This window comes from Arctopsyche grandis, chromosome 13 (assembly GCF_051622035.1).
Source record: "Arctopsyche grandis isolate Sample6627 chromosome 13, ASM5162203v2, whole genome shotgun sequence".
NCBI lineage: Eukaryota > Metazoa > Arthropoda > Insecta > Trichoptera > Hydropsychidae > Arctopsyche > Arctopsyche grandis.
In genome coordinates this window covers 12,218,721-12,239,092 of record NC_135367.1, presented here as the reverse complement: position 1 = coordinate 12,239,092, position 20,372 = coordinate 12,218,721, and the positions used below count along the sequence as shown (strand labels likewise).

At 34.5% G+C, this 20,372-nt stretch overlaps 2 protein-coding genes across 2 annotated transcripts; one reads left to right on the top strand and one right to left on the bottom strand.

The window, feature by feature from the left end:
* The first annotated feature begins 5,391 nt into the window (after positions 1-5,391).
* LOC143920863 (nudC domain-containing protein 3) lies at positions 5,392-9,057 on the top strand. The gene is made up of 4 exons (XM_077443858.1): positions 5,392-5,642; positions 5,862-6,382; positions 6,456-6,647; positions 6,772-9,057. The coding sequence occupies exons 1-4, from the start codon at positions 5,533-5,535 to the stop codon at positions 7,038-7,040; spliced, it is 1,092 nt and encodes a 363-aa protein (XP_077299984.1). The 5' UTR covers positions 5,392-5,532; the 3' UTR covers positions 7,041-9,057.
* A 1,266-nt stretch (positions 9,058-10,323) lies between these two features.
* Positions 10,324-19,954, bottom strand: LOC143921762 ((E3-independent) E2 ubiquitin-conjugating enzyme UBE2O). The gene is made up of 19 exons (XM_077445146.1): positions 19,622-19,954; positions 18,179-18,406; positions 17,845-18,102; positions 17,522-17,765; positions 16,034-17,177; positions 15,506-15,641; positions 15,347-15,433; positions 15,059-15,266; positions 14,856-14,980; positions 14,697-14,786; positions 14,294-14,435; positions 13,708-14,211; positions 13,506-13,626; positions 12,596-12,685; positions 11,937-12,106; positions 11,635-11,813; positions 11,364-11,561; positions 11,142-11,292; positions 10,324-11,072 (listed from the first exon to the last, which is right to left on the bottom strand). The coding sequence occupies exons 1-19, from the start codon at positions 19,910-19,912 to the stop codon at positions 10,690-10,692; spliced, it is 4,749 nt and encodes a 1,582-aa protein (XP_077301272.1). The 5' UTR covers positions 19,913-19,954; the 3' UTR covers positions 10,324-10,689.
* Between the last annotated feature and the right edge of the window lie 418 nt (positions 19,955-20,372).

Sequence of the window (20,372 nt, the reverse complement as noted above, 5' to 3'; positions counted from 1 at the left end):
TTATTTTGAAATAACTCATATAAATTCTGTTTGATGAGCATACGAAAATAAAATTTGGAAAATCTAGTGCTTAGCCATTTCCAAAAGTATTGTAAAGTATAGAAAATTCGTTTGAAATCACTTAATTCATCCACTCTTAATGACTTTTAATTTTCAGAACAGGGACATTATTTAGAGTTTCAGATGGGGGTATTTGCACCCCCCCTCCCCTCCTAGATTTGACCATGTCAAGAACATGCATGCAAATTGAAATATTATGAATCTTAATCAAATCGATTATTCGTTACTAAAAGTTTAGGTCAGCAGAAACTGCTGGCCTAAACACTGATCTAGTTTAGGTCGTAGATCAAAATGTCGATCAAAAGCTTCTTCCAAAAAGCCAACTTTTGCCCCCCCTAAAAAACATTTATTAACAAAAAAATGACATATTAATAACTATTTGTAAATTAATAGCATATATATAAAGACGGTAATCTGTGTGTGTGTGTGTCCTAACTCTCGCCGAACATAATGAATCAACCAGTATGGTGAACAAATTTTTTTTTTCATATTTTTCATTTTTTCAGTTTTTCAGTTTTTTCATTTTTTTCATTTTTTCAGTTTTTTCATTCTTTTCTTTTTTTCAGTTTTTTCATTTTTTTCAGTTTTTCAGTTTTTTCATTTTTTTCATTTTTTCAGTTTTTTCATTTTTTTCATTTTTCTCATTTTTTCAGTTTCCCAGTTTTTTCAGGCCCCGGGGTGCCGAAGGCATCGGGGGCGCTGGGTGCGGTGCGGCCGCCGGAGGCGTCGGCGGCGCTGGGGCCGAAGGCCCCGGAGCGACGGAAGCGCCGGGGGCGAAGGCCCCGGGGTGCCGGAGGCGTCGGCGATGCACAAAATGTAATTCGTAATTCGTAATCACTTCGTAATTTGTCATTCGTAATTCGTGCATCAATTTCTTTCCGAAACCAGTCGATTCAATATCTTTAACTTTATTTTTATTAGAGTTTCAATTCCTTTTCGAAACCACCCGTTGAAATCAACGGGTCCAACACTAGTATCACTATATCGGGTAATAGTAAAAAGGAACACTTTTGATCGATCTACATATGTAAGTAATGTCACAGGATTCATGTTTTTAGCTTAATTTAAGCGGCAATTGGTATTAGGAAAGTAAAGGCAATACTTTCAAATGAATTGTATATCAATTCAAATTTATTAGGGTTCACTATAAATACTTACATAAGTCAAAATAAATTATAATATTTCTACTTTACATGTAGATAAATATAATGAGTATACAGCGAAAAATGTATACCAAATGTCGGCGAACTCGAAGACTGGGTGTATGTATTTGTAGCTCATCATATAAGCTCACCGTGGAAGACTGCAACTTTTTCTCATAGTCGATTATTAATTTTTATTGTCTAAAAAGTATTGTCCAAATGTATACAAGCAGGACTAGGATAATCACTAGGATTATAGTGATTAGTATACGCTAAAAAAGAGAGAGGACATTTTGGATGCCTTCAAAATGTGGAGCTGGTGGCGGATGCTTTTCATGGATCGCAGGACGCACTAGCACGTCCATCCTCACAGAGCTAACAGTTTCAAAGATACTCTCTACTACATGTAGAAAAAGGATTCTTTGGAACTTAAGCAATATTGCAGGGAAGAATGTGGAGAATCTAGAGAAGCTGGTAGTCACCGGAACACTAGGTAAGATGGACGGACTATGATAAGACTAGATAAGGTTAGATTAAATTAAAGAACTGACAGAGTCGTCCCTAAACGCTGCTGAAAAATTCGGCACAGGACCGGGAGGAGTGGAGGAAAATCGTCCACTGGATTCCAGATAACCATGACGCCCAGCATTAAGCAAACGAAGACGAAGAAGAAAATATTGATAGTAAAATATAAAGCTAATCAGAAAAAAATGTAAAATAACAAAATCGAGGGAGCATAACGACTCATGAAAACTAATATTAAAATATTCCAAACTATTTTACACCACCTGCAAATATAAAAATCCGAATTTCTTTTACTATTAATATCAGTCAAAATTTTAAGCCACCAATTTTAAAATACAAAAATATATATATATATATATATATATATATATATATATATATATATATATATATATATATATACACAATAGCAAGTCTACATATCTACGACCTACGATTGTGAATCTTCAAATGTTTAGTTAGTCCGCTCTTTATTCGAAAACATTTGGAACAAACATCACACTTGTACGGTCGCTCCCCAGTGTGACATCTCATATGTGCCACTAGCTGTGGTTTTCGCGCGAAGGACTTTGAGCAAATCTCGCACAACTCGGGCTTCTCTCCGGTGTGCGTGAACATGTGAGCCTCCAAATTCGACCGGGATGTGCACAATTTCGCACACACATCGCACTTGTATCGCGTATTTCCCATATGAAGTTTCATGTGAGTGTATAGATAGCTCTTTGAATTGAACGATTTGAGGCAAACGTCACACTTGTGCGACTTTAACGCGTCGTGTAGCTTCATATGTTCAACCAGGACACTCTTCAGTCTGTATGACTTGGAGCAAATGTCACAAGTATATGGTTTCTCACCGGTGTGAATGTGCATGTGATCTTCCAGCTTGGCTTTGTACATGAATGACTTTGAACATACTTCACACTTGAGCGGTTTCCCCTCAGTGTGCGTCTTTATGTGCAGTATCAGTTTGTATTTCGATTTTAAAGATGTCGAGCAAAGGTTACATTTGTACGGTCTTTCTTTGTTGTGAGTTTGCCGATGTTCTTTCAGCTTCGACGCGATGGCGAATGATTTTGTGCATATGTTACATTTGTACGGTTTAAGGCCGTGGCGAGTCTTCAGATGTGTCACAAGCATGAATTTACACGAAAAAGATTTAGAACAAGTGTTGCATTTGTACAGTTTATCACCGGTGTGAAGTTTCATGTGTTGTAATGAGCTGAATTTTGTCGGAAACGATTTGTAGCACATGTAACACTTGTATAGATTCTTGTTGGTGTGTGAATTCCTATGCACCATTAGGCTGTATTTAAATATGAACGATTTTAAACAGATATCGCAATTATGCGGTTTATCCTCAGTGTGCATTTTCATATGCCGTCTGAGAGAAAGATTATTTTCAAATGATTTTAAACAAACACCACACATATGTGGGGTTTGTTTGCAGTCTTCTAAAATGTGCGAATGTAATTCAGGCTTGTCGTAGAATGCTTCTCCACAATAATCACATTGCAGTTCGGAAGTATCACAATGGATTTCGACAAAATTCGAATTCCTGGTAAATTCTGTTGGAGAGTATTCAAACTTTTGTATAAGATTTTCAGTGTGTTCTCCTTTCACCTGTAAAATGAACCAATGAACTAACGAGGAAACCCAAAATAAATTGTTAATATTAATATAAATTTCCATCAAATAACTTATATTACATCATTATGAAAGTCTTTCTATATATTACCACAATAACAAAAAGCCAATTGAAAAAAATTCTATCTCGAAGAGATTTTGCAACCGCATTTTTAATATATTTTAATAATCTTTGATGATTTCTATTCTTTATTTCACCCCATCGAACCCCAAAGTTCCACAGAACACCATTTAAGAAATATATGTATGTAATATTTATTGAATGTACCTGTAGATTTCCTTCTGTGTTTCTGTGTTCTTCATCAGTGTTTCGAAGTTTTACATCTAGACTAAAATGAGGTCCTGTAATTTGTTTTACAATAAATTGCTTTCCATAACTTTCGTCTACTGAGCTAATTTGGTCATAATCCATGGTGGAGCGGCGGGGATGTGACGACGAATTACCACCGAATTCATCGTCCCAATTTAAATCATCTAGTTCTAGTATAACTTCTTCAGTTTTTATATTTAAATGTTGAGCTTCTTTTTGTCTTAGTATTTGATCACTTTTAATACAAGTATTTTTAAAACTGGAGAATGATTCTAATAATGAATCACACGACAAACATATTATATCAGGAAATCCATCGCCTTGCTTTATCTGCAAAGAAAATAATAATTGTATTTGTAGTAAGTTATTAACTTGTACAATAAGTAAAATGGTCTGTTTGCCTATTTACCTTAAACGCATTTTCTTCAGTAAGCAGAATTGCAGATTAAATTAAAAAACAAAATGTGAATTAATACTACATTTGAAATCGCCATAGAAAATACATAGTACAGTAAATAATCTGTTCTATACTAGTTAGTTAATTAGATTTTTAAGTTGAAAAATAAGATTACCTTGTGTACTTACAGTAGTGGTATTATCAACAACTATCCATAATATACATACATACTTCTAATGACTATAGACTAAGCTAATTACTGTAGTCCAAAACTTTGCGTGGAAAAAATTAAAATTGTATACTAAAAAAATTTGCTTGGTTGAAGTAATATTCGAATTGATGTCAACATTCTTCATTAATTAAATGTATAAAAACACTTAATCCAATTTACTTTATTTACTTATTTTTATTTAAAAATACTTGGGAAAAAGGTTTATTTTATGTACATAAAATAAACCTTTTTAAATAAGAATAAAAAAAAAAATTTAGAACTATTACGATAATTCGGAACAATTTTGCGTTAACTGTTTAAAACACATTTTGATGTCGTTAAATATTCAAGTCATTTGATTATTTCTTATGCATTGTACCTGATTTCAAAGATATAATAGCAAATAGCTCATAATTCGCAGATATATGTAGTACCTGCAAATAGCTAATAATTCGCAGATACAGTGCCTGCAAATAGCCAATTATTCGCAGATACAGTACCTGCAAATAGCCAATTATTCGCAGATACAGTACCTGCAAATAGCCACAACCATGTTTATATCGTTTATAGAAGTTTTTGTGTCCCTTAATATTAACAATAAATAAACAGACCTGTAGCTGACAACAGCTCCAGATGCGCTGAACCACATTTAGATTAGCATAAATAGAAACAGACGATCCAACTGGTGCAGCAGATAGACAGAGTCGACACTCCATCACATCCTGCAGATTTCTATCCTTCAGCTCATATGGAAACGTCACTTTGACAGAACGCACAACTGACAACCAGAGTGACCAACCTTAGCTGTTTATATAAAATACAAAAAAATGTTTATGTTTTTTAAGCCATATTATTCCAAAATCGGTTCGATGATTATTCTGCAAAAAGCGATCTCGTGCACGCCACTAAAATCTCGATCACGGAACATCTGGCATCCAAAAACTCCGTCAATCGAAATATTGTACGAGACACCCAAATTGTGCAAAGATAAAATTTTGTTGGTCACTTTTCCTTAGTCCATGGTCATTTTGATATTTCTTGATACATACAGTGTTAAATTTAAATCAAAGTAAGTTTGTTTGTTTAAGTAAAAAATATTTTTATATGAAAAGGTTTTTTAATCTTTTTTATTTTATTCTCGCAAAGCAACAGCTTCAGACTTTTGCTATGGCCAAATTGTGTTATTGTTGGGTAAACGTCAAGCGTTTTGTTTAGGTTAAGAGTATAAAAAAGTATTCAAATCATGCCAAGTTCCGTATCTCCGGGGGCAGAATCTCTACTAGCAGCACTCCAAGCTCACGAAGGTCGACCTCTTGACTTCCTTAACGATGTATTTACATTATTAGCGAATAGGTAAGCGTAATTCTAAAGAAAACCTTAAGTTATTAAGTTATTTGTTATTCGTATTGCCATTGCAAGTTGATATAGTATATCTAAAATTGTTAACTCATCACACCTTGACATTACTTTCGTATATTATGTTTTTACATCTGTAATATTTTGGTCTTTCTCGTAATATATTTTCATATCTTATCATTATGCATTATTTATTTATAACTTTAATTATTTCAGTACGAATTTTTATCACATATCGGAAGACGGCACTGACGATGCTGGATACCCACCAGGTATTGCTGAGAAAATAGTTGTTGGTATATTCCGATCGTGTAATCCCAATCGAAATTTACAAAATGGAGGCATATTCTTACCAGCCGCCATAGCCGAAGAGGTAGAGATCACCACATTCGAAGACCAAGATGTAGAGTCATTCTCCGTCGATATATCCGACGATTTAGAAAATATTAATATGGCTCTTGTAGAACAAACACCAGAAACAAATGCTGAAACTGCAGACCTTTCCTCGGAAAATATCAGCTTCCAATCACTAAACATAAACAGTAATTCCGACATCGAAGGTAGAAAATCGACTGTCGATGACAATATCAACGTACCTCCAGACAACAATGAAACATTTCCTGAAACTTCATCTGAAACAAAATCTCCAGATCATGATCATAAACAAGAAAATAGCGAATCATATAATGGTGCTATAAGAGAGACTTTCAGTTGGTCCCAAAATATTTGTGAATTAGGTAAAGGCAATGATTATGTCATCGAAACTGTTATGTTATTGGATTATTTAATTACGAAAAAAATATATTTCAGATGTTACTGTTCCATTGCCGACGGGAGTCACATCGAAATTGTTGGACGTAAACATTACAGCGGATTTGATTCGAGTCCGATATCGATCAAAAACTGAATGGGAAACTCTTATCAATGATAAATTGACACACAAAATCAAACCAGCTGAAACTCTATGGGTTATGAGTGAAGGACATATTAGAATTCATCTTGGTATGTATTATCAGACCGATACGAGTAAATACACAAATAATATCCAATCATAAAAAGTCCAATCGCTACTACTCAAGATAGTTTTATTAAATAACTTTATATGAAAGTCCAACTTTAATTTCAGAAAAACAAATTGAAAAGTGGTGGGATTCTCTCGTGGCAGACGAGCCTAAAATCAACACTACCACTCTGAACTGTTCTCGCCCAATCCACGAGCTCTCCGATGAACACATGGCCAAAGTCAGAGAAGTTCAATTCAATCACATGCAAAGACTCGCCGGCCTGCCGACTTCAGAAGATATGCAAAAAGAAGACATGCTTAAAAAGGCGTGGAATTTACCCGGATCACCGTTCGCAAACACACCATACGATCCCAACATATTCACACCCTAATTTTTCATTTTAAATATATTATATACTTACATATGTGTGTCTAAATTATAAATAATGCATTAAATTATCATCAACATTTATCGTATATAATAATTGTCTAATGCGTGTGAATGTTCGTTTACATGTTCCGTCTCTATTTCTCCCCTTGAAATCGTATATCGTGGAAAAAGACGCGGCATATGACTTCATTCACATTATCACCAACAAAAACGAGACTCTTTTCAAAAATATTAATTCCGGTGATCCGAAATGCGGTATTTTACCGAAAGCAAATTGTGTGCACACAGGCCACTAGTATTATATGACTAGTGTTGTACTCAATGAAATATCATCGCATGGGTGTTGGCATATTAAGTTATTAAATAATAAAAAATTAAAAGAAATGTGTCGGTCCTGTGCACGTGATCAAATTCTTTTCTAATACCTTTTAAATATATTTAATTGTTTAATATGAAAAAAAATGGTAAAAACCACCTACCTACATACATATAAACAATATAAATCACAAATAGAAAAAAAAAATCTTTTTTATAAATTTTCAATAGATGGCGCTAAATGCTCAGAGACTTAGCGTCGTCTATTAGCCTAGAGAAACATTTGTAGTTTTTTTCTTTTGTTATTATATTCGTACGTTTTGTTGGCAGTGTTTTAGCTGTGACGAACGTATGTATGTATGTCGAATCGAAACGACTATTATAGTACGGCGAGCGTTATCTTACACAGACCCACAGAATAGCGATATTATATATGTATATGATATGATGTTCTTTGTACAGATATTTCAGAGCTTTGAACAGTATAGGAATATTACAAGCGGTTGTGCGATGATTTTGCGAGTGATTCAAAACATTTTTGTGGGTTCCATTTTTATTTGTAATACAAACCGCTAAAACATGGCTAATCTAATTAAAGTTTAAAAACATTCATTTTGTTTTTTTATTAAATTGATTTGAATTGAAAAAAATAAATATTTAACGACAGCCAATCAGAAGCGCATTATACATACACAACTTCAACAAGATTCTCGCAAGTGAATATTGAATAGGATGGGACCTTGTTTGAATAAATTGGATAAATGAATGAAAAGACACAGTTAAATAACAACAAATTTTCTCTTTAATTTGTGCATATTTCTTAGAATAACAACAACAGGAAATACTTGGTAATATTACTTATTTAGAGATATTTCGTACACTTGCGACTTAAAAGTTTAAATTTTTATATATTATTGACTATTTGGAAACTATACGGTATATTGCGACACCTCTCGCACAGTTTTGAAAGCGATTAACTTATTACTTTTTTTTTTTAATTTATTTAATTTCTTTTGACACAAGCTATTTTATCATATGCACCGTGTATTTTATTATATGTGAATGTGTGTTATGTTTATTTAGATTTTAATAGTAACATCACATTTTTAATATAATCATTAAATAAGTTATAGTTTTACGCTAAACATTTTTCAACGATAAAATAAAAATAACATAATAAATAAATAAAGTTAAAAGCTTTGACCCACGATAACAAAAAAAAATAAAATAATAATAATCACAATAGAGTAAACTTTTTAGTCGTACAGAACATTTTTCATTTAAGTAATGGACTAATCACTTCTTCAATTTCTTTTCTAAGGCCTCGCGTAATTCCAACAACCCAAAGCTTCACGCCAAATCTCGGCACTCAACTTGACCCACTTAACCGTAGAATAAAAAAATATACAGAGAAGCCTTCGCGCGAATACACTTTCGTCACCGATGAAAAATTTTGGTAAATCTAGCAAGAGGGGAAAAAATTTACACTGGCATTGTTCACATACATACAACAATGTTTACTTGTAAACCGTTACTAACGTATAAGGAATATAATATTTTTAAATTGAATATATGTATATTACGATATAAGTAGATATATAAGTAGTATCACCTGTTTTTGTATATTTATATGCTAAATTGGCTCTAAACAACAAGCGAGATTCAATACAACCGTCATCGGGAACGAAATAAACTATCGAAGCGAAATTATCGAAACGTATTTTATTTTATTTGCTTGATAGATTAAATACTTGCGATTTTCATATAAAAATGTATAGATTGTGTACGATAGCTACGAGACTATTGCGGGTTATTTCGAGCGAATGGTATCCAACTTGAAAATTCCATATGCGGCCATCTTGAATCGGAATTAAGCGTCTTAAAGGTTAAGTACCATTTTTTCGACCTAAGGAGACATCAACTAGTGTGAAAACTCGGAATAGTCCGAACTGAGTAATTTAATATTTGAAACGTTTACAACACGAAAAGGCACTTGCAAGTATTATAATAGAAACATTCTAGCAGTTTTTTTTAGTATACTTATATAGTATGGGTATATAAATGTTATAATATTTGAAAATCCATTGATCAATACTACAATTAAGGCTAGCGCAATTTTTTTTTCAATAAGCAAGAAGGATTATTTTAGTAAGTATATGAAAATTGTTTTGATGTCTCCTTAGAGATCCCGTACAACGTTCAAACAAACCGGGTCTTCTGCAATTTCAATTCACATTAGAAATCATATTATTATAAAATCGAGCTGATAGACGTTGAATCAAATGATTGCAATGACAATCATTTTAAAATATTAAAAATGCTATGAAAATGTTAATTCAAATGGACAAAACAAAAATATCAGTACAAAGTCTAATAACACTGGACAACAATAAACGGTTGAAATTAAACCCAAAGTGATTCTGACACACTGAACAGAAATGTAATATTTCACAATTTGTCTACTAAATTTCAAGATGCCAAATTAACTAAAGTATACATGTATATAAATTCCAGTAATGTTTTGCATTTAAAAATCCTGTGTGGAATCAAATAATTAATTCAATATAGAATTTACATTTTTTTTTGCATTTTGTGACAGAAAAATAGTAAAAAATTAAACAATTTGAGCATTACATTTTTGACAGAATTTGTAAACATCTTTGCGTCGTAAAAAAGTGAAAATTTGTCATCCAGTGTAATTTGCAATAAATATGCCAAAACAAAAAATCTTTGGATAAACGCGATCTTTGAATATTATATAAGCAACATAACAATTACGCATTCATTATAATATACATATATATATATATATATAATATAATACATGTATGTATGTATATATATATATATATAATGTTATTTCGTTTACGAAATCTTTACTAAAAAAATATAAAACTTTGGCATATCTAATTAGATACAATAATACATATATACGTAAATTGAGGTGGATTAAAATCAAAAGACAATCCAATAAATATTTGTATATTGATAATTAAAGCTTTCGAATACTTCAGATCTAATTTGAACCTGCGAAAGTAACTATTTCAATGCAAACGAGGCAAAAAATAAAATAAAAATACGCACTTTGCGAATTTGTAAAAATAAAACAATCGAATCTCTTTATACGTGCCCAACACTCCGAATCAAAATTCTTCAAATAATTAATAATATGTATGTATTTAAATTTCCATTAATATATTGAGTGTTCAAATTTTGATTGTGACAGTGCCTCTCTTTCTCTCTCTTCATCTCTCTATCTATCTACCATTTAATTTTATATTTATCATATAAAATCAATTGTTAATATTGAAAAAAAGGCCTAAGCCGCATTAAGACTATAAAGTGCTTTCAAATTTGATGCCGGCTTTGGTGAGAGCGTTTCGATAGCAATCTAGCGAAGAGCGGAGCGTCAGACAGAAGCCTCTACTCGCTGGAATCAGCGGATATTCCGGCGCTTGAAGATCGTATTTAGCTGTATTTTTTAATATGGTATCGGGAGTAAGTGGACTCTCCGGGTGACGAGCGTTATGCTCCTCGGACATGTGCATCCAGCGCGTCAATCGATTGCACAGACTGTTCGCGTGGTTGCTCTGATGCGTGTAAATCTCTTGACGGAATATATCTGGAGGATGGCCGATCATTTTCGTCAGCGATTGGACTAGTTTCAACAACACCATCTCATTGTACATGCGAGAGTTTTCCCTACCTTGTTGAGATCCTAAAACAGCAAAATGATTATAACAAACAAAGTTAAGATATAAAATGCAAAAATAGCATAAAAATATACCTTTTTGCTTATCGAATCCAGCTTCATTAAAATACGGCTCGGCGCACAAAATGAGACCTTGCAACGATACTATAACTTGCAGAAGGGAACTGTCTTTTCCCCATACTTCGACTCCTCGTCCCGACCATGTGCCTAATAATGATACGCAAACCTGCAAACAAATCCTTGGAATAGTACAATTTCGCATTAAATACGACACTACAAAAACACAATTCCTCTAACCTTTCCGTCTTCATACAGATTTGGATTGAGTCTATCGGAGCAATACGATATATAATGACACAAAGGTGGCGCACGAGGATACTCTCCGCCCAATTGCACGTCGAACATAAACAAGCCATCTTCATATGGCGTTTTAGCGGGACCGGCGATCATGATCGATAACAAATCCATGCGATCCTCATATCCCCTCACCCAAACCTTAACGCAAAACATAAGAAAATAAATATGGACAACTAATGGGCGCAACTCAAAGTAATTTTCCAATACTCACTCCTTGCGGAAGATCAGACTTGAGCAATTTAATTTCCCTTCCGACGGCTTGATGGAACACCCGAGGTTCACTCGGCTGCAGCAGTGATAGTCGGAAACGATGCGAAGTTGGTGCTGATTCTATTACCGTAAAACCTTCGCCAAATTCGCCCACCATTGCAGGAGGAACTGAGATCACTTCTGGAATAATAATATATATTTATATATTGTCATCCGTATGAAGCAAGGTATGTACATGAATAAAATCATTAATTAAGTAAATGATGAGCAAACCACTTAGTCGTATATGACAATTAAAAGTACCATTTGTTTCTTCGGTCTTTTCAACGTTATTATCGGTCAATGAAGGTAAAGTGGCAGTTTCGGTTTCAGTCGTCTCCATTTTTTCGCTTGGATTCTCACCAGAATTCTCACCTTTATGTTCATCATCTTTCTCATCGTCGGTCATTGTCACAACCAAGTCATCAAATTGCCTAAAATACAATTAAACTTATTGTACTAAATATTCAAAGTGGATATTTTAAACATATACACATCATATTATTCAATGAATACTTTTAGCAACTATGTGAAGAAACATTAATTTGAAAGCGACTATTAAGAAAACAAAAACACTATAGAAGTTTTTTTGGACACATACAATAGTTTTAAATAAACAAAATATTTTGAAACTAAGAGTGATACGATTTTTTAGAACTAGACTTAATAAATCAAGCACATTCAAATAGATGATTCGTTACATAAAAGAAGAGAACTAATGATGATGATAATACACATATAAATTAATTGAACTCTTTCTAGTTTAGTAGAAGTTTTCAATCAATATTAAAATATAAAAGAAAAATTGCTGTGTATTGAGAAAAACTTAGTCACAGTTAAATTAAACACATACACACACACACACATAGCCATACACACGACGTCAAACAATTAAGCTTCAGAAATAAAAAATAAATGCTCACACAGAAAAGCGGTATGGCAATTTGGCCCCTGCAGTATTTTTTTCATTCATTAATCTGTTAAGGAATGGTACGTACAATGAATTTCTCCTCCTGAAATCGAAAAATTAAAAAAATAGCTACATGCAAAAATTTTCGAAATAAAGACGGCATGCAAAAATAAAGTTAAGATTAATATAGATCGATCAAAAAATCAATGAAAATTCGACCAATGTAAACAAATTAACATTAATTTCGAATTATTCGCATTTTTCTAATTGTGAATCAAAATAATGAAAAAAAATAAATATATATATATAGCTTAAATTAACAAATTAAAATAATAATAATTCAAATCAATAACGTTTGATCTATGTATAAAAAGTAAGTATTCTTCTTTAATACTAGGCCGAATCAAAGGTGAAAAAATATGTTAAATTACACTATATTCATCGAAAGTTCATTTTGACATACAAGTGAGAGACATAAAACTGGTACGATATCTAATATACATATATCACCAATACTTCCATAATTAATATAGGCGTCAATTTATAGGCAACTAGCCGAGGCCATATAGATTTACCATATATTTTAAAAATTAACAATTTAAGGAACATATTTGCCTTAACTTTTCAGTTTTCTATATACATACGTATATTATGAGCGTTAACATTAAAACAACTTCTCAAGCAAAACCATTAGAAAAAATGTATCAAGGATACCACTTTATAAATGAATAATTCAAATTGCGACATAAATATTAACAATTGATTATTTGTTGTAATTTTGAATAAAATAAATAGAAAACAATAAACAAAACATCTAATTAGTGTAAATATAGTGAATACAATGTTGACGATGATGAAATAAGCTGTGTGTGATAAATACATATATGTATATATGATTAAATAACGAAATTCACAATACTGACCTACTAACTTCAGCGCAAGCTTTCATTAATTGTAATGTTATTAATGAGCATAGTTTTAAACACACATTACGATTAGAGAGTTGACTGTCGGACGTTGAGTTGCCAGCATGCGATTTCACATCTGAAATGAAATACATTTCAACATAGAAACACAACAGGTTACAAATCGAAAGATTAATAATGAAAGATGAACATTACATACCTTCCGAAGATGATTTGCCAGCGACCGAATGCTTGGAAGAGCTCTCATTGTTTTCGCATTCGATTTGAGTTGCATTCGAGTGCGAAATTGACAGTGATTGACTGTCGACACCCGAGTCTTCGTTTTTATTCTTGTCTGCGGTGCAATTGAGACTCCTGTCGAACGGTATCGTCAGATCACCCATGCTGCCGACGGGCGTTACGTACTTGCTGAGGGAGTCCTCACTGGACGGAGACAACATTTTAACATCTAAAGACGGTTCCTTCAAATTTAAATTTCCTTCGGCGCTCTTGTCATTGTTGACTTCAGAGGAATTTTTAAAATTGGACAACGGTGAGCCTTCGCGTGATATTGAAGCTTTCGGACTCGACGACGCATTCGGATTCAGTTTGACATTATTGATTTCTACACTTGTGGGCGTCGGCGAAAGACTTGTCATAGCCTTTGATTTTTTTGAGATCAATGAGTTATCTATTTGACTAATTTTTGAACTTTCGACTAAATCTACAAAATGAATAAACAATTTAATACAGGATGTCGAAAATATGCAGTATGTGGCTGTGGCACAAATGGCATTGATTATTACCAGTATTTATAGGATTATCTAAACGGTCAGAGTCGTCTTTTGAAAACAACCTCAAAACTTGATTTTGAGCCCGACGTACACCAGCCCCACCGCTAACCGACTCACGAGTGCCCCCACGCTCTCGAACTCTTTCGAGCAATCCCTAAAAACATTCAACAAATCATAATACAATACAATTGAATTTATATTATTAAGGTGAAGGCAGATAAAACTGAAAGCATTATAAAATAGATAATTTGGCAGACCTCAGTCAGATCGGTAATGAAATTATAATTCTAAATATTTTGTATCAAATATGCACATATGTATAAATTTACTGGTAACTCTTTGTTCACAGAAGTCTAAACTATTTAGCACACATTCAATCTTGGCAATCTTCAACACCAACGAAATATAAAATTACCTGAAAATGGTCTTCGTGGAAGAAAGACGTACCCATTAATCGATCCAAAAACCGACAATCTTTATAGAGAGCTAATAGTTTACGCATTATCTAAAAAAAAAATCTCATTAAAAAATTACTACAATCATATAATTTATTATATAATATAATCTCATTTACTTCGTGACTCTGAAGTGACGGATTCTGCGAAAGGATTTCTTCCATTCTCGCCATCGCATTTAAGCCTCGTTCAATATGTATGGCGGCTCTCGGCTCAAGTCCTCGAGGTACTTTCGGAAGCTCTCCTAAAAATAATTTTCAATTAAAGTAACTAATCAGTAAAAACAAATCACATATATACATAAATACAAATTTCAAAGCACCTTTAATCGAACTAGATGTAGTGGCTAAAGAAGAATCGGTGGTGACGTCCGGCAAAAGAGGACCTTCGTCGGAATCGTCCTTAATTTTTTTACCCTTGTGAGAGCCGGCACCCGAATCGCCAGCCGACGATTGCGTCTCCCAAGAATCGTCCGAACTGCTCCCATCATCAGCCCAAATATCACCCTCATCAGAATCATATTCGCCAACCTATCCAACACGAACATTTCAATGCAAACTCAAACTCGAAACAAATAATTATATTTTTATTTGTTTCAAATACGTTCTACCTTATATAGATCTTGAGGCCAACACATACTAGTATGACCGTCGACCCAATAGACATTAACTTGACCAGATGGGAAATTATCCATAACCTAAACCAAACGAATCTTACTATATTTCACGTCCATTACTATGTTTTAAAACAATATTTAAAAGCGCCATACCTGTCCAGCCGTGCAAGTGGCTTCACTTCCCGTAAAATTGGCCACTCTTATAACGACCGTTCCAGGTCTGTATTGAAAGTCAGGATGATCTTTGAGATCGTATACGCTGACTTCACTCTCTAGCACCATCTGAGGACTATAACACTATTGTAAATATAGTGTAACAAATAGGCATATTTAAGAATTTTTCTTTCTCTTTGATTTAAGCTGCCTATTCTTTGGGGAAAGAGAATTTGATGCACAAGATTTGTTAGTAAACTTATCGAGGAAGATCCCATACAACACAAAAATATTGTTCATCTTCCAATTGTAATTGAATCAATGACATACATAACTACTATGTATTAGGAATATGTATAATATACAGTCCTTTCCCATCAACTTCAAACCTTCAATCAAATCGATACAAATCAAACCTTGTACAACTTACAATCAAATACAAAGTATACAATTTTAAGTGATAAAGCTTCTTGCTGACAAAAAAGGCAACATTCAAGTTTGTACAGTAAAAAAAAAAAAAAAACTCACACTGGATCCTGGCAATTTGTATATGTTCGGAACCATTTAACAATCGCCGTTCGTCCATAATGATCCACATTCTGAACGACGCCGTAGTCTCTATGTGACGGAGATGCTTCGGAATTTGCTCCGCTTATTACAAAATCGCCTGGAAAGCATTCCTGTCCATCCAAATGGTGGATGGGATACAATTCAGTCGAAGGAATGCCAAATTCAATGGTGCCGTCTTGCCATACAACGTTAGCTTTACTCTTCGTACAGAGAGTCTCCACAACGACCCTATCGCCGGGTTTTGGTTGAGGTGTGACTGAATTTCTTCGCACCGTCCTTTTTAACCTTTTGCCCTTCAAGAACTTTGTCACTAAATGTGGTGATTTCTTACCTCGACCGGAAGTCATCGAATTATTTGTACTAGATGAGCACTGTGAAGACCACGTTGCACAACTGTCGGTGTCAGTACCTTCGTCGGAGCTTGTATTGCACCAACTATCTGAATCATCCAAGTCGCCATGTTCTGTATTCTTTTGTTCGCCATTGAACACAGCCGGACTATTGCTCCTAGAGCGATTGCTGTTAGAAACCTTCGTCTTCCTCAGTTTCTTTTGTTTTTCTAATACTTCGACGATTTCCGGAGAGCATGAACGATCCGAAGGCGAGCTCTTACCGTTGCACGCCTTGTCGGGAACGTCCAAGTGTGAGCCTTCATCACTACGCTGTGGCAAAATCGAATTTTTCATATTGGAATCCTTGTTTAATATGTCTACGTCGATTTTATCATTAGTTCCACTATCAACATTTTTGTATACGGCTTTTTTTTCGTCATCGACAATCACAATGTCGACATCCATTTTTGTCTGGGCGTCCAGATCATCTTTATTCGAATTTTCCGTTGTCACTTCTTTGGAACCAAGGCAATATTGCTTAATTTCGTAACCGATCGGAACTTGTACAGTGTGCGCGCAAATGATTTTTCCCTCTCGGTTATATGCCGAGAGTCGTCTCTTCGGCTTGGAGGGCAATCTGAATGAGTGTGCGCCCGTGGTATTCGATTCTGATATTGCAATTGCATTATTAGATTCTTTCGTTACAGACTCCTTGGATTTACTAGAACGGGGTGGTTTAGTTTGTTTACGCAGAGCTCTATATAATTTGTCTGAAAAAAAAATTAATCCTATGTAGAATTGTATACCAGAATCCATTATTGGAATAGTGTTTTTCAACATTTATAACAATGTAGGAATCCTAAAAGATTATATGGTATGTCATTTTTTTGTTATTATTGAAATTTTAAGTTAACGAATTTAATTTCAACATCAAAGGTTTAAACAGTAGTAGTAAATTAATACGTATATGTAATTTGAACTGCAGTATCAGAGGAACACTAAAACAAGACGTCATAAAACAGAAGTGCAATTTTTTCTTAATTTTTCGATTTTCGGCTTAGAAAACTTTTAGGATTCCTTAAATAGTAATTTAAGAAACGATAAAAAATCTCACTCTGAGTCTTTTTCCATTGAGCTTTGGTACAAAAATTGTCTTCAGCGGTTAATGTGAGAAAATTTTTAGCACCCACTTGAAGAGTGCACGGTTCAAACAAATTCAATAGTTTCAACCGGCGAAGATCTTCACCCTCTACGAGGAAACGAGGCTGCTGTGGTGGTCCAGCTCCGGCTTGTTCCCCTAGAGCCCTACATTGCCAATGAACTCCGACGCTTTCAGTTTCGACACACTCAACAGTAAACTGAAAATATAAAAACATTAATTAACACTACTGCCATTACGGAAGATAAATTTGGTGAGTAGTGAAACCAGAAAGAAACCTTATGCTCTCTCATTTTGTGTTTTTTAGCTGCATCCATTTCTTTAGTGGTATTAAGCCAAACGGCATGATCGAGAGCCCCCAGTGGACCAACTACAGTTTGTCCCGGATAAAATTCACTAGCGGCGTGATGTTCCATTCCGGTACAAACAGCTCTACGGCGACGTTGCACACAATCCTCTAACAGACACAAATTTACATCTGGAAATTCTAGGCGTGAACCGTCACTCGACACCAAACGCAATTTGCTATGAACGATCTTAAAATAGAAGAATAATTTTTATTTATACTAAATTTACAACAATACTATTTGAACAATTTTATACAATTTATACCTTTGTAGTTCCAACCCAAGAATCTAAGCATACTGCCAAATCAGCTGTAAACTCTTCCAACGGTTGTAAACGTTCACTAGGTACAGTAGATAAGACGAAATTGGTACCGACAACTTGGACTGCTCCGGTCACGACTATATCTCGGCAATATCCTCGTTGAGTATCTTTTCCCTTTATCATACGCCGGACTACATCTCCGGGCATCAAAGCACGATCCGCCAAACCAACCTGATAAAATTAAATGACATTGAAAACAATACATTCGAAATTTAATTCCATCAGGACAAATTTATGACTAGTCATTAATTTAGTCATTAATTATTATGATGTTGATTACATAATAGTCATTAATTATTATGATGTTGATTTAAGTGTGTATAAGAAAAATTCTTGAGGAGAGACAACAGCAATTGATCAATCAATAATAATTGGTCACATGTTTTTTAAAGTTATAAATATACATCACACATGAAATCCATTTATTGTACAAACTGTATCTTTAACGTTTTTCACTACATACATAGACATTGCATCAAATTATATTGGTAGATGAAAAAAAAGGAAGGTTCCAAAGATACGATTTATTGTATTTCAAAACTATTGATTAAATGAAAATAATAAAACCATACGAGGGATGCTATGAAATATTTTAGAATATTAAACATTGAATTTCACCATATATTTTTAAATATGCAAATTTTTAACATCCAAAAACAATTTAATGGAATCAATTCATCAGACTTACAAACAATCAATTGAGCAAGTGATCACATTCTTAGCTTAAAAGCCAAAAAAAATTAAAACTTTTATAGAGAAATATTTAATATGTGAACTATTAACCAGGGCCTAAAAACGAAAATAGCTTTGTTCATTCTGTTTAGAAGAAAAACCAAATTTTTTGATTATTTAGTTTTCGTTCTTCCAATTATTTTCCTTCCGTTTTTAGTCACTGCTATTAAAAGACATAACCTTTTGAACTGTTAAACTATTCTCGCTCGACGAGAAATTTAGAAGACGAATATCTTTACAATTGTTTTAATACAAAATAAATAATGTCGACTGGTTTGTAATATAGATAATTGGATACAAAAAAAAAGACTAATTTAAGATTGGATTGGAACAAATATGAAAAGTACATAATATTTTTTTAATAGCACATACAGAATCAGACTAAGCAATTAAAGGCATATGATGCAATTTTGAGAGTCCAAAATATTTCACCATATTCCACACCTGAAAGTTTTCACACATTTCAGCCGGCTATCAAACGCGAGTACTAAAATTGCAAGTCGACAAAAAAAAATTAACGATTTTTCAATGCCAGAAAAAAGTTGGAAAAATTTGATTAGGAAAGTTGGTAGGGCCGATATCGTCGGTTGCGCAATTGTCAAGTTGGAAACGACGATCAGCTGACGCTGAGGTGACGAGGTGAGGAGTGCTCACCGATCTGTCGGGGACGACCCTCTCCCGGCCCGAAGGATGCCACACGACGCGAAGGTCTCCGCGCTGCAGCTGCTCGCCGTCCGAGTCGCTGGAGCTGCCCTCGCAGTTGTCCAGCACCAGCCCGAAGCCCACTTGGCCGCGCGCACTCACGCGGTACACCTCGTCCTCGTAGAAGTACGTGTGGTCAGCCGGCTGCTGCTGCTGCTGCGGCTGCGGCTGCGGCTGCGGCTGCTGATGCCGAGGCTGAGGCTGAAGCGCCCCCGCCCCCGCCACCGCCCCCGCCCCCGCCATCTCGCCGCCTCCGCCTCCGCCCCCGCCGGCTCCGCTCCACCTCCGCCCAGCCATGGCTGCGTCGAACCCCCTTTCGGCCAACGAGCTCACTTGCCGCCTACCGACACTGTATTGTCAAAAAAGGTCGACACGATCAACCCCGATGATTCGAATTTCGAAATCCGCCCAAATCACTATTACGTAAAAGCGAGCTTGCACTTTACTAACAAATATTTTCACAGCCTACCCCTATCAAATTGTTCTCGCAAATCGAATTATAGTTACCATTGATCTAGAATGTTCAATTTACGGCTGAAAATCTGAAGAGATAATTTACAACTAAGTAGGGCCATGAGATGAACATTAGCCGCTTGGATTAAATTAATACATTGACGCCAATTAGCAATTAGTAAGGTAGAGTAAGAATGAGAAAGACAGCTGGGGGTGTCTTTCATAGGGGTGTAAAAAATGTATAACGCCC